General features: G+C 39.9%; 1 protein-coding gene across 1 annotated transcript; it reads left to right on the top strand.

Annotated features, from left to right (window-relative positions):
* The first annotated feature begins 12,441 nt into the window (after nt 1-12,441).
* Nucleotides 12,442-13,380, top strand: LOC126070887 (olfactory receptor 7G2-like). Its single transcript, XM_049875224.1, has one exon. The coding sequence runs from the start codon at nt 12,442-12,444 to the stop codon at nt 13,378-13,380; it is 939 nt and encodes a 312-aa protein (XP_049731181.1).
* The last annotated feature ends 1,196 nt before the right edge of the window (nt 13,381-14,576 follow it).

Here is a 14,576-nt window from a genome sequence, read left to right on the forward strand (position 1 = left end):
TTTAGGCCATGATTCCCAGTATTCTGTAGTTGTCCTCCATTTTGTGATTGTAATTTTATGCTAAAAGGTTAGGGTGGGATTGTAACACGACCCTTACCCAGGTCACATCCGTGATAAAAAGTAAAGGGAGTTTCCTTGGGGTGTGGCCTACAGCACCTTTAATCTTTTAAGAGGTAAAAAGAAACTGAAGCAAGCAGAGTGTTGGGGACCTCATACCACCAAGAAAGCAGCACCAGGAGCAGAGCTTGTCTTTTGGACCCAGGGTCCCTGTGCCTGGGAAGCTCCCAGACCATGGGAAGGCTAAGAACAAGGACCATCTTTCAGAGCTGACAGAGAGAGAGAGCCTTCCCTTGGAGCTGAAGCTTTGAATTTGGGCTTTTAGCCTGCTTTACTGTGAGCAAATAAATTTCTCTTTGTTAAAGCCATCCACTTGTGGTATTTCTGTTATGGCAGCACTAGATAACTAAGACACCCAGCTTTCAAGTCTCTTGGGCATATACGTAGAAATGAAATTGTTGGGTCATATGGTATTTCAATATTTAACTTTTTGAAGAACTGTCAAACTGTTTTCCACAGGGGCCGCACATTTTACATTACACCCACAATGTATGAGGGTTCCAATTTTTCCACATCCTTGACAATACTAGTTAGTTTCCATTTTTCTGATACTCGCCACCCTAGCGGTAGTGAAGTGGTATCTCATTGTGGTTTTGATTTACATTTCCCTAAAGACTAATCCTGTTGAACATCCCTTCATGTGCTTATTGCCCATTTGTATATCTTCTCTGAGGCATTGGTGATGCAATTGTATCCCACCCATGTGGGAACACTGAGTGTGATACACAGCCAATTACCTCATGTCAGGCCACCAACTGTCTTGAATGTTGCTATGATGCTAACCAGATTACCATGAACTCCAAAATTAAGACAGAATGGGAAGAAAGGCATGGGGATCTACTTCTGAAAAGATAGCCAGTGACAACCCTATAGATCACAACAGAACATTGTGTGATCTTCGAACAATCGTACTGATGGCCCAGGATTTTTTGTTTTGCTGTACACAGGGTCACCATTAGTCAAGGCTGACTCAATGACAGCAAATAACAATAACATCATCTCTGATGACATACCTATTTAAATTCTTGTTCATTATGACTGTGTTGTTTATCTTCTGTTGTTGAGTTGTAAGTGTTCTTTGTATATTCCAGATATTAACTATTATCAGATATATGGTTCCCAAATGTTTTCTCCCATTCTGTAGATTGTCTCTTTACTTTCTTGATAAATTTCTTTGATGCACAACTTTTTTTTTTTTTTCAATTTCATTGGTTCTGTTTATGTTCACCTGGTAGCTTAGTGGTTAAGAGTTTGGCTGCTAACCGAAAAGTTGGCAGTTCAAAACCACCAGACACTTATTGGAAACCCTATGGGACAATCCTTCTCTGTCCTAATGTGTTGCTATGAGTCAGAACCAGCTCGAGGGAACCTAACAACAACAACAACCATTAATCTATGCATACGAAAGCTGGGCAATGAATAAGGAAATCCAAAGAAGAAACGATGCCCTTGAATTATGGTGTTGGCAAAGAATATTGAATATACCACAGGCTGCCAAAAGAAGGAACAAATCTGTCTTGGAAGAAGTATAGCCAGAATGCACATTAGAAACAAAAATGAGATTTTTGTCTCACATATCTTGGACATGTTATCAGGAGGGACCAGTCCCTGGAGAAGGACATCATGCTTGGTAAAGTAGAGGATCTGAGAAAAAGAGGAAGACCCTCAATGAGATGGATTGACACAGTAGCTGCAACAAAGGCTCAAGCTTAACGACGATTGTGAGGATGGTGCAGGAACAGGAAGCATTTGGTTCTGTTGTACATGGGGTCACTATGAGTCACAACAGTCTTGAGGGCACCTAGCAACAATGACAACATTTATATATTTTGTCTGTGTTGCTTGTGCTTTTGGTGCCAATTAAGAATTCATTGTCAAAAATAAGGCCTTGAAGTTTTACTCTTATGTTTTTTTATAAGAGTTTCATGGTTTAACTTCTTATATTTAGCCCATTGGATGCATTTTGAGTTAATTTTTACATATGGTGTGAGGTATGGTCCATCTTCATTCTTTTGCATTTGTCCAGTTCTCCCAGCACCATTTATTAAAGAGACTGTTCCTCCTCCATTTAATGGACTTGGTACCCTTGTCAAAAATCAATTTGGCATAAATGTATGAGTTTACTTCTCTGCTCTTAATTCTATTCCATTGGTTTATATGTTCATCCTTATATCATTACAACACTATTTTGATTATTTTAGTTTCTTTATAGTATGTTTTGAAATCAGGAAATGTGAGTCTTCCTATTTTATTGATCTTTTTTAAGAGTGTTTTGGCTACTTAGTTTTACATGAATTTTAGGAATAACATTTTCATTTCTGAAAAAGAGCTGTTAGAAATTTGATAAATATTGCATTGAATCTGTAGTTTACTTTGGGGACTATTGACTTGTTAACAACATTGAGAGTTCCAGTCCATAAACAGAGAATATCTTTCCACTGATTTAGATCTTCTTTAATTTCCTTCAGCAATGGTTCATAGTTTTCATTATAAAAGTATTTTCCTCTGTGGTTAATTTTATTCCTAGATATCTTATTCTTTTATATGCCATTGTAAGAGGAAATGCCTTCTTAATTTTCTTTTAACTTGCATCATTGCTGACATATAGGTAAAACAACAGCTTTTTGTTCATGTACCCTGCTACTTTGTTGAAATCATTTATTAGTAATAGTAGCTTTGCTGTGGATTCTTTGGGATTTTTCATATACATAGAATCATGTCATCTGTGAATGGAGATAATTTTTCCTTTCCTTTCAGGTTTGAATGCCTTTTATTTCTTTTTCTTGCCTAATTTCTCTAGTTAGAACTTTGAGTCCAATGTTGAATAGCAGTGGTAAGAGAGGGTGTTTTTATCTTATTCCTGATTTTAGAGGGGAAGTCTTTCAGTCTTTCTCTATTGAGTATGATATTTACTGGTGGGTTTTTCATAACTGCTCATTATAACGTTAAGAAATTTCCCTTCTGTTCAGAGTTTCTGGAGTGTTTTCTCATGAAAGGGTGTTGGATTTTGTCCAGTTTTTTTTTTTTTTGTATCAGTTGAGTTGATCATGTGATGTATTACATTCATTAATTTTCTTATGTTTCATTTTGGGCAAAATTCTACTTGATAATAGCATATAGTCTTCTTAGCACACTGTTAGATTTGGTTTGGCAGTATTTTGTTGAGTATCTTCACACTGATATTCATAACAGATATTGTCTTCGCAATAGCCAAAAGACTTATGGCTGGCTTTAAAGTCACCTACACACTAACAACTCCCAAATTTATGTCTTCCAGAAGGAACACTCTCCTGGATTCCAGACTTCTGTAGTGAACTGCTCACTTGATATCAGCATGTGAATTCCTAACAGGCACCTCAAATTCAACATACTCTAAAATACTACACTGATACTTAGATTTTGCCCACAGTATTTCCAATCACTCTTGATGGCAACCCTATTCTTTAAGGTGCTGAGCAGTTTTCTCTAACTGAATATCATCTTTGATCCCTCTCTCTTTCTTATACCCCATGCCCACTTTTTCAGAAAACCCTGTTGTCTATACAATACAAATATATCCAGATTTCCACCAAAATTCACCACTTCCACAGTTATCACCAAGGTGAAAGCCACCACCATTCCAGGAATATTACAAAATCACTACACATAGTGACCCCCTGTGTCGGCCTTTGCCATCAGGAGACTGTTTGAATAATCTGCCTGACACTACATCTTTGATCTCATCTTTTCTATTCTCCACATCATTCACTCCATTCAACCTTCCTGGCCTCTGTATGATCTGATCATTTATTTTTTTTCTGAATTATTGATCTTGTGGGTCATCATTTTTGCTTTGCTTTTCTTCAAGATATTAAGTTAGATTTTACTGATATTATTTGAATGGGAAGATTTTTTTTCCCCTCCATGTTTTTCCATCTGTGTGCTCACTATTTCTTGTCTAACATGTTCACAGTAGCCCTCACCAGTCACCACTCCTCTAATCCTGACTTCCTTTTCCTGACTCTCGTGGTGCAGTAAATTGAGACTATCACAATTTCAGCCACTGTGCTAACAGGTAGCTTGGTTCATGTTCTCCTTGGAGGCTTTTCTGAAACTTTCAGCTGTTCTAAGTCTGTATTCATGGTCCAGTCAGTGTCCACAACTCTTGTGTTCACCCACATTTTTCAAATAAAAAATTCTAACTCTGCCCTTGATTTCAATGCCAAATTTTTTCTAGAATATTTTGTCCTCTTTATCTGAATGAGTAAACTTACAGCTAAAAGTTCTTGCTTTGTACACAAATCCATAGCTCACCATACTCACCACTAATGTTTCTGTTCTTTTTTTAGTACCTGGAAAACATAACTGGTATTTTTTTTTATTGTACTTTAAGTGAAAGTTAAAAATCAAGTCAGTCTCTCATACAAAAAAATTTATATACCCTCTGCTACGTACTCCTAGTTGCTCTCTCCCATTGGGATAGCACACTCCTTCTCTCCATGGTGTATTTCCCATGTCCATTCAGCCAGCTTCTGTCCCCCTGTGCCGTTTCAATGCCTCTCCAGACAGGAGCTGCCCACATAGTCTCATGTGTCTACTTGGGCCAAGAAACTCACTCATCACCCGTATCATTTTTTTTTTAATCTTATACTCCAGTCCGATCTCTAAAGAGTTGGCTTTGGGAATGGTTCCAGTCTTGGGCTAACAGAAGGTCTGGGGATCATAACCTCTGAGGTCCTTCTAGTCTCACTCAGACCATTAAGTCTGGTCTTTTTATGAGAACTTAAGATCTGCATCCCACTGCTCACCTGCTCCATCAGGGACTCTCTGTTGTGTTCCCTGTCAGGGCAGTCATCAGTTATAGCCAGGCACCATCTAGTTCTTCTGGTCTCAGGCTGATGTAGTCTCTTATTTATGTGGCCCTTTCTGTCTCCTGGCCTCAAAATTACCTTGTGTCTTTGGTGTTCTTCATTCTCCTTTGCTCCAGGTTAGTTGAGACCAATTGATGTGTCTTAGTCAGCCACTTGCTAGTGTTTAACACCTCAGGTGCTACTCACCAAAGTGAGATGCAGGATGTTTTCTTAATAGATTTTATTATGCCAAATGACCTAGATACCCCCTGAAGCCGTGGTCGCCAGACCCTCACCCCTGCCACTCTGGCCTTCAAAAGTCTCGGCTTATTCAGGAAACTTCTTTGCTTTTGGTTTAGTCCAGTTGTGCTGACCTCTCCTGTATTGTGTGTTGTCTTTCCCTTCACCTAAAACAGTTCTTGACTACTATCTAATTAGTGAATACCCCTTTCCCTTCCTCCCTCTCCACTCACATAACCATCAACATAACTTGCATTTTTATGTTTCAGATCTTTCTGTGGTACAAAAAAAAGTTTAACTTTTGGGGGGTGACCAACTATATTTTGTCTATTATTTCATGTGTTTGAAGTGAATGGGGTTAAGATGGCAAAGGGTAAGTAACATCATAATTTCATCTTATCTCAAGTTGGTGTTCAAAAGTTTATGTATTAATAAACTTCATATGTTTTTCTTGCTGTTGTTAGGTGCCGTCGAGTCAGTTCCGACTCATAGCAACCATATGCACAACAGAACGAAACACTGGCCACCCAGTCCTGAGCCATCCATACAATAGTTGTTATGCTTGATGCCATCTAAGATGCATCAATTGGTCTTAACCCACCTGGATAAAAGGAGAATGAAGAATACAAAGGACACAAAGTAACTATGAGCCCAAGAGACACAAAGGGCCACATAAACCAGAGACTACATCAGCCTGAGACCAGAAGAGCTAGATGGTCCCCGACTACAACCAATGACTGCCCTGACAGTGAACGCAACAGAGAACCCCTGAGGAAGCAGGACAGCAGGGGGATGTAGACCCCAAATTCTCATAAAAAGACCAGACTTAATGGTCTGACTGAGACTGGAAGGACCCCGGTGGTCATGGCCCCCAGACCTTCTGTTGGCCCAGGACAGGAACCATTCCCAAAGCCAACTCTTCACACAGGGATTGAACTGGACAATGGGTTGGAGAGGGATGCTGGTGAGGAGTGAGCTTCTTGGATCAGGTGGACACTTGAGACTATGTTGGCCTCTCCTCCCTGGAGGAAAGATGAGAGGGTAGAGAGGGTTAGAAGCTGGAGAAATGGTCACCAAAAGAGAGAGTGGAGGGAGGGAGCGGGATGTCTCATTAGAGGGAGACCAATTGGGAGTATGTAGCAAGGTGTATATAAGTTTTTGTGTGAGAGGCTGACTTGGTTTGTAAACTTTCACTTAAAGCACAATAAAAATTAAAGTAAAAAAAAAGAAAGTTTCTCAAGGACCTTCTCCTCTGAAATGTAATTGCAAGGGATATCATATCCTTACCTCCCAGTTTCCTGGTAAGGTTTTAACATAACTTTAGGTGTCTTGCCATAAAGACATTAGAAAATTAGTAATTTTATCCTGAAAAGATGAAAGTAATGAGTTGTATACTCCTGGCTATACAAAGGGTCAGTTACCTTGCTGACTTTGTAATCTCTTTAGTGGATTACCTGTGATGCATCACATTCTGGTTTAATGCTTACCCATTAGTAAAACTTACCTTTCTCTTAAAAGAGAGAGAGACGCAAATAATCAATACCGCTGAACCACACATGTAAAAATTGTTGAATTGGGAAATGTTTTGTTGTGTATATTTTTACCACAGAGAGAGAGAGATGCAAAGAGAGAATAGACACGGACAGAAGAGAAGTTAATGTGACTACAGAGGCAGAAATTGGCATAATATGGTCACAAACCAAGGAAAACCTGAAGCCACCAGAAATTCGAAAAGGCAATGAATGGATTTGCCCATAGAGTCTCCGGAGAGTGTGTGACTGTGCACACACCTTGATTTCTGCACTGTGAAACTGATTTCAGACTCATGGCCTTCAGAACTGTAAGAGAATACATTTCTGTTGTTTTGTGCCACCAAGTTTCTGGCCATGTAGTTAATACAGCAGCCAGAAGAAACTAATGTACTTCACTTTCAGTGTTATATATTATTGTAGTTTTTATCCTACTTCAAAGGCCACTAGCCTCCTTTTATGTGTCCTGCTCATCTTTCCAACCTCAAGCCATGGAAGGCCTTAAGGCTCACTCCTAATTCTCTTTGTTCCAGCTACCCTGACTCTTTTGCAATAGAATAGCATCCAGACCCATGACCTTAAAAGTCATCTGCACTCCAATGACTCCAAAATTTTTGTATCCAGAAAGGAACACTCCCCTAAATTTCAGACTGGAATACCCAGCTTCCTACTTGACTTCTCAAGTGGATGCCTCACAGGTACCTCAAACTCAACTCTCTCAAAACTACCACCCTGATATTAAACTTCCAAATATATTTGCCTACAGTCTTTCCTATCACAGTTAATGGGAACTCCACTCTTTTAGATGCTGAGCAGTTATCTCACACCAAGCATTGTCTTTGAATTCTCTTTTTTTATACCATGTGCCCATTCTTTCAAAAGAGAAACATATCTAGAATCCCACCAAATCTCACCACCTCCACTGTTATCACCATGGTCCTGTTGTTGTTGTTGTTATTGTTAGGTGCCATCGAGTCGGTTCTGACTAATAGCGACCCTATGCACAACAGAACGAAACACTGCCTGGTCCTGCGCCATCCTTACAATCATTGTTATGGTTGAGCTCATCGTTGCAGCCACTGTGTCAATCCACCTTGTTGAGCCCCCTAGGTTGGAAGGTACTCAAAAGATGACTGGGGAAGAGCTGCCTCCTAAAGGAGAGTCGACCTTAATGACGTGGATGGAGTGAAGCTTTCAGGACCTTCGTTTGCTGATGTGGCACGACTCAAAATGAGAAGAAACAGCTGCAAACATCCATTAATAATCAGAACCTACAATGTACAAAGTATGAAACTAGGAAAATTGGAAATCGTCAAAAATGAAATGGAATGCATAAACATCAATATCCTAGGCATTAGTGAGCTGAAATGGACTGGTATTGGCCATTTTGAATCGGACAGTCATATAGTCTACTATGCTGGGAATAACAACTCAAAGAGAAAGGGTGTTGCATTCATCATCAAAAAGAATGTTTCAAGATCTAGCCTGAAGTACAACGCTATCAATGATAGGATAATATCCGTACGCCTACAAGGAAAAAGAGTTAATACGACTATTATTCAAATCTGTGCACCAACCAGTAGGGCCAAAGATGAAGAAATAGAAGAATTTTATCAGCTGCCTCAGTCTGAAATTGATCGAACATGCAATCAAGATGCATTGATAATTACTGGCGATTGGAATGAGAAAGGTGGAAACAAAGAAGAAGGATCAGTAGTTGGAAAATATGGCCTTGGTGATAGAAACAATGCCGGAGATGGAATGATAGAATTTTGCAAGACCAACGACTTCTTCATTGCAAATACCTTCTTTCACCAACATAAACGAAGACTATACACGTGGACCTCGCCAGATAGAACACACACAAATCAAATTGACTACATCTGTGGAAAGAGACGATGGAAAAGCTCAATATCATCAGTCAGAACAAAGCCAGGGGCCAGCTGTGAAAAAGACCATCAATTACTCATATGCAAGTTCAAGCTGAAACTGAAGAAAATCAGAGCAAGTCCACCATAGTCCTAGCTACCATCACTTTAGGATTATTACGAAGTGACTAAATGTAGTACCCTGCATCTGCCCTTGCCATCAGGAGACTGTTCGAATAATCGGCCTGTCACTGCATCTTTGATCTCACCTTTTCTATTCTCCACGTTACTCATTACATTACAACCATCCTGGCCTCTGTGTGATCTGATTATTGATTTTTTTCTGGATTATTGTTTTGGTTGCTTATCATTTTAGCATTGCTTTTCTTCATCATTATTTAAATTAGAACATACAGATTCTATTTAAATGGGAAGATGCCCTGCCCTCTATGTTTTTTCATCTATATGCTCACTCTTTATTGTCAGACAGGTTCACAGAGGCCTCGCCAATCATCACTCTTCTAAGTTTGAATTTCATTCCTTGACTCCTCCCAGCTCAATAATATTGAGGCTATCACAAATCCAGCCACCATGCTAAAAGGTAGCTTGGATTATCTTCTCCTTGGAGGTTTTCTGAAACTTTCAACTGGTCTAAGTCCATAGTCATGGGTCCAGTCAGTGTCCACAACTCTTGTATTCATCTACATATTTCTAATAAAGACATTCTACCTCTGCCCTTGGCTTCAACGCCACATATTTTTCTAGAACATTTAGTCCTCATTAACTGAAAGAGTAAATTGCAGCTAAAACTTCTTACTATGGACATAAATTCTTGGCTCAGCTTACTCGTCATTTTATATTTGAGTTCCTTTTATGGTACCTGGAAAACTTAACTTGTATTTTTATATTTCAGGTCTTTCTGTGGTAATGGAAATTTTTCTTGTCTTTTTTTTTTTGAGACCAGCTATATTTTCTTCTATTTTATCTATTATTTCATGTATTTGAAGTGAATAGCAAAGAATGCCATCACAATATCATCTTCTCAAGTTAGTTTTCATAAAAGATATGAAGAAAACTATATATTAAGGAACTTTATATAAAAATAGCTAGATGTGGTAAAATAAATAAGTAAACACAAAAATTTTGAGTTCATTAAAGGTGAAAGACTTTTAAGTAGATTCTAAATGGAGCAACATCATTACCTATTAAATATTGGCAGTTATCTAACAAAATCTACCGAGAGTATGAATGCACCTGTATCCTATTTCCTAGCCAATGACATTGTGATTTCTCACAACTCCATTAAAAATCAAGAGCCAAGATATCAAGCCAACCTCCACTAATATGAAGAAAAATGTACATTGAGACAATTGTGATGAAATTGGAAACACTTGTTATGGAAACGTCAAAAGGGAGTCTATCTCCAGTGATCACAGTCAGAATGGACCACAGAGAAGAGTTTAGAACATGCTGTATATAAAATATACAAAATGATACAGTAAGGTTCAGGGAACAGTCAAAGACTCTCAGAAAGAAAAAAACACTACTTGCATTTTACACTATCTTAACTATATTTATAAATATATTATGTTGTTATGCTGTTAGGTGCCATGGAATCAGTCCTGACTCACAGTGACAGTATGTACTACAGGAGAGAGCACTGCCCAGGCATGTGGCATCCCCACAATCCTTGCTATGCTTGAGCCCATCATTGCAGCCACTGTGTCAATTCATCTTGTTGAGGGTCTTCCTCTCTTTTGCTGACCCTCTACGTTACCAAGCATGATGTCCTTTTCCAGGAACTGGTTACTCCTGATAACATGTCCAATGTACTTGATATTAAGTCACACCATCCTAGCTTCTAAGAAGCATTCTGGCTCTAATTCATCCAAGACAGATTTGTTCGTTCTTCTGGCAGTCCATGTTATATTCAATATTCTTTTCCTTACCATAATTCAAAGACATCAATTCTTCTTAGGTCTACCTTATTCACTGTTCAACTTTCACGCTCATATGAGGCGATTGAAAATACCATGGCTTGGGTCAGGGGCACCTTATTCCTCAACCTAACATCTTTGCTTTCAGCAGTTTGAAGAGATCATTTGCAGCAGATTTGCCCAATGCAATTTGTCATTTGGTTTCTAGACTGCTGCTTTCATGGGTGTTGATAAATATATTATATCCATATACATAACTATATCTTCACACCTAAAATAGGAGTCAGGGTCCCAATGCAACTCGTAAGATAGAGTTGCTGTCAAGTTGTGTTAAAAAAAAAGAAAAAAAGAAGATGACTGGAATCCAGTGAGAAGGCTTTTGTGTCCATGTGTGCACGTTGTTGACACGGAGGTTAGCAGAAACAGAGAGAAAAATGGCATGATCTTACAGGGGCAAGGAATCAGCCATCCTGAATTTCACGTTCTAAAGCCTTGGTCTTTGAGGATTTTCACTGTCCTGGGATCAGAATGACAATAAAAGTGCTTACTTAATGAGGAGCTTTGGATATTGAGCCCCCAGGGATACAGAGACTGCAAATAGTCTGCCTGTGACCACCTCACTCAACATCCCTCCCCCAGGCAGGGAGCACCACACCCGAGACTCCACCCACAGATAACCCTGAAGCCCAGGAGCCAGGTGTCCCACTCAATCTCTCTGCCTTTCCTCAGAACACATCCTCCACCTTCACCATCCAGGGGATTTATCAACATCATTCTACGGCGACATCAGCCAGGTAACTTAAAATTGCTTAGTTATTGTTTGGAAATAAGGACAGGTGTTTTACCACAGGTTCATTCTGGGGAAACTGTGCTGAGAGTACATGCATGAAATGATTGAACTCAAGTTTCCCATGGACTCCTGCCTGTCTTCTCTCTTCCTGACATGTTTCCTTCTATCTTTGCACCAGTCCCAAGAAGCTCCAATTCTACCAGTTCTCTAATTCTGTCTCTACAGTGGTAAAGACCATTTTCCTCCTGAACAGAAATCGCCCCTTCTCCAACATGATGACTGTGATAAAATTCTGTGATATTTTCTTGCATTCTTATGGTGATGAAATAGGGTTATCACGTGTGCCTTATCTTCCCACCCCTGGTTCTTAAAACACATTTGTATTATTGCTAACACCTGGCCCTAATCTCTGGGGGAAAAAAAAAGAAACATGAAGTCTGCAAGAGACACTTCAGAGTGTCTCCCTCTTCTGTTTTTCTCTATAATAGTACCAAATTTGTGAAGAAAATAATTTTACTGATGCTTCATGTCTGGGAGGACACATTTTTCTTTGTAAAGATGGATCTTTCCTTGGAGTAAGTGTGTCCATCCAGACTTGGTTAGAATATGCCCCTTGGGCTGGAAATCTAGGCCCACAATGAAGTCCACATGGGCCCTGTTGTTTTGTTAGCTGGCAGTGAGTGGACCTTTGACACATGGCAACTCATGCTCAACAGAACCAAAAGCTGCCACGTCCTGTGCCATCCTCATACTTGGTTGTGAATTGAACCATTTTAATACAGAATTTTTATTGGCTAATTTTCAGAAATAGATCACCAGGCCTTTCTTCCTATAAAATTACAAAATATTTAAAATGATCATAAGAACTCAGATAGTGTAAAAAAAAAAATGAGCACCTTATCAACACTTTGCAGAATAAATGTTGATGCTCAGCTATTGATCAAATTCACATATTTTTTATTAAATAATCAAATAATATACACACAGGTGACACCAACTTTGTATCTTCTCGATTTCTCATGACCCTGCCCTAGGTGCTGTTTACCTTTGGTGATGCAGCTACTGCTGGTATAGGGACCACGCACTTGGTTGTCTTGTCACCTGATCTGTTCCATCAGATTCATCAACAATATGAAACCTAAAAATCAAACAAGTTTTTCTGGATTCCTTCTCCTGGCACTGACAGAGGATCCGGAACTGCAACCCCTTCTCTTTGCCCTGTTTCTGTTCATATATCTGGTCATTGTCCTGGGGAACCTGCTCATCATCCTGGCCGTCAGCTCTGACCCTCACCTCCACACCCCCATGTATTTCTTTCTTGCCAATCTGTCCTTCACTGACATCTGTTTCAGCACCACCACGATCCCAAACATGCTGGTGAATCTCCAAACACAGAATCAGAGCATCACGTATGCAGGCTGCCTCACCCAGGTCTGCTTTGTCTTGGTTTTTGCTAGTTTGGAAAGTTTTCTCCTGGGAGTAATGGCCTATGACCGCTACGTGGCCATTTGTCACCCACTGACATACACAGCCATCATGAACCCCCGCCTCTGTGGTCTGCTGATTCTACTCTCCTTGTCCATTACCACTGTGGATGCCTTGATCCACAGTCTGATAGTGTTGAACCTGTCTTTCTGCTCAGACCGGACAATCCCCTACTTCTTCTGTGAAGCTTTTCAGATCATCAAGATTGCCTGTTCTGATACCCTCCTCAATAGCATCTTCTTATATTTGGCAGCTACCATACTAGGTGGTGTTCCTCTCTCTGGAATCATTTTCTCTTATACTCAAATTGTCTCCTCCATTTTGAGAATGCCTTCAGCAGGTGGAAAGTATAAGGCTTTCTCCACCTGTGGGTCCCACCTCTCAATTGTTTCCTTGTTCTATGGGACAGGCTTAGGTACGTGTGTTAGTGCCGCATTTACACACTCTTCCAGGAAGACTGCAGTAGCTTCAGTGACGTACACTGTGGTCACTCCCATGATGAACCCCTTCATCTACAGCTTGAGAAACAGGGACATGAAGGGAGCCTTGAAGAACATTTTCAAGTGCATACCTGCTTTTCCGTGATTAAATTATCTGCTTTGGGCCTGGATTTCTAGTTTGCATCAAAGCGAAAAAATACTTATGAGCTAGAATCCCCGACTCTCCTATAACCAGGTTATTCTAAAATGACAAAATAACATAATGGCTAAGCAGCTAAGAAATCAAATGACACGTGGCATTGGGCAAATCTGCTGCAAAAGACCTCTTTAAAGTGTTGAAAAGCAAAGATATTACCTTGACTACTAAGATGCACCTGACCCAAGCCATGGTGTTTTCAGTCCCCTCCTATGCATGTGAAAACAGGACAATGAATAAGGAAGACCAAAGAAGAATCAATGCCTTTGAATTGTGTTGTTGGAGAAGAATATTGACTATATCATGGACTACCAAAAGAAGGAACAAATCTGTCTTGGAGAAGTACAATCAGAATGCTCCTTAGAAGCAAGGATAGCGAGACTACGTCTCACACACTTTGAACATGTTATCAGGAGAGATCAGTCTCTCGGGAAGGACAGCATGCTTGGTAAAGTAGCGGGTCAACAAAAATGAGGAAGACCCTCAATGAGATGGACTGACACAGTGACTATCACAATGGACTTAAGCATACCAAGGATTGGGAGGATGACTCAGGACCAGGCCATGTTTTGTTCTGTTGTACATAGGGTAGCTATGAGTCTGAACTACTCAATGGCTCCTAACAATGACAATAACAAGTGCAATTCAATTTGGGATTGGACCCTGACTCTGCTCCTTGTGTAACCTCGGTTTCTTTTTTTTTTTCGGTCAAGTTCTATAGAAGCAGTGCCTGAGGCAGGTGTTTTGTTATGTGACTTTGGGGGGCAGCAGAAGGGAAGTGGGTGGAGGTGAGGGGGGCCGGAAAAAGGAAAAAGTAAGGCTGTAGGAATAGCCAGAGACTAGCTTCAGTTTGATCCCATGGATAGAGCCATGTGAATGGAAACCTAGAGTTAGTCCCAATGTGAGGGATGGGAGCTTACTTTTCATGCCCCGATTAGTAGTTACTGAGACATGTCACTGGTAAACTGTATGTGTCCAGGGTAACGTCAGCATTCACTGTATTCAGTTTCATTATGTATAAAATGATCAAAATTAGATGGTCTCAGGACTTCAGAAGATTGTGAAATGACTGAACCTTTTCAGTAAGAAAGGCTTCGGTTCTAATAAGAAAATATAAACTCTACTCTAACATGCTTTCATTACAA

This window comes from Elephas maximus, chromosome 3 (genome assembly GCF_024166365.1).
Source record: "Elephas maximus indicus isolate mEleMax1 chromosome 3, mEleMax1 primary haplotype, whole genome shotgun sequence".
NCBI classification, from domain to species: domain Eukaryota; kingdom Metazoa; phylum Chordata; class Mammalia; order Proboscidea; family Elephantidae; genus Elephas; species Elephas maximus.

Excerpts from the sequence above, each read along its gene's own strand:
- LOC126070887 (XM_049875224.1), top strand. The coding sequence starts at position 12,442 with ATGAAACCTAAAAATCAAACAAGTTTTTCTGGATTCCTTCTCCTGGCA.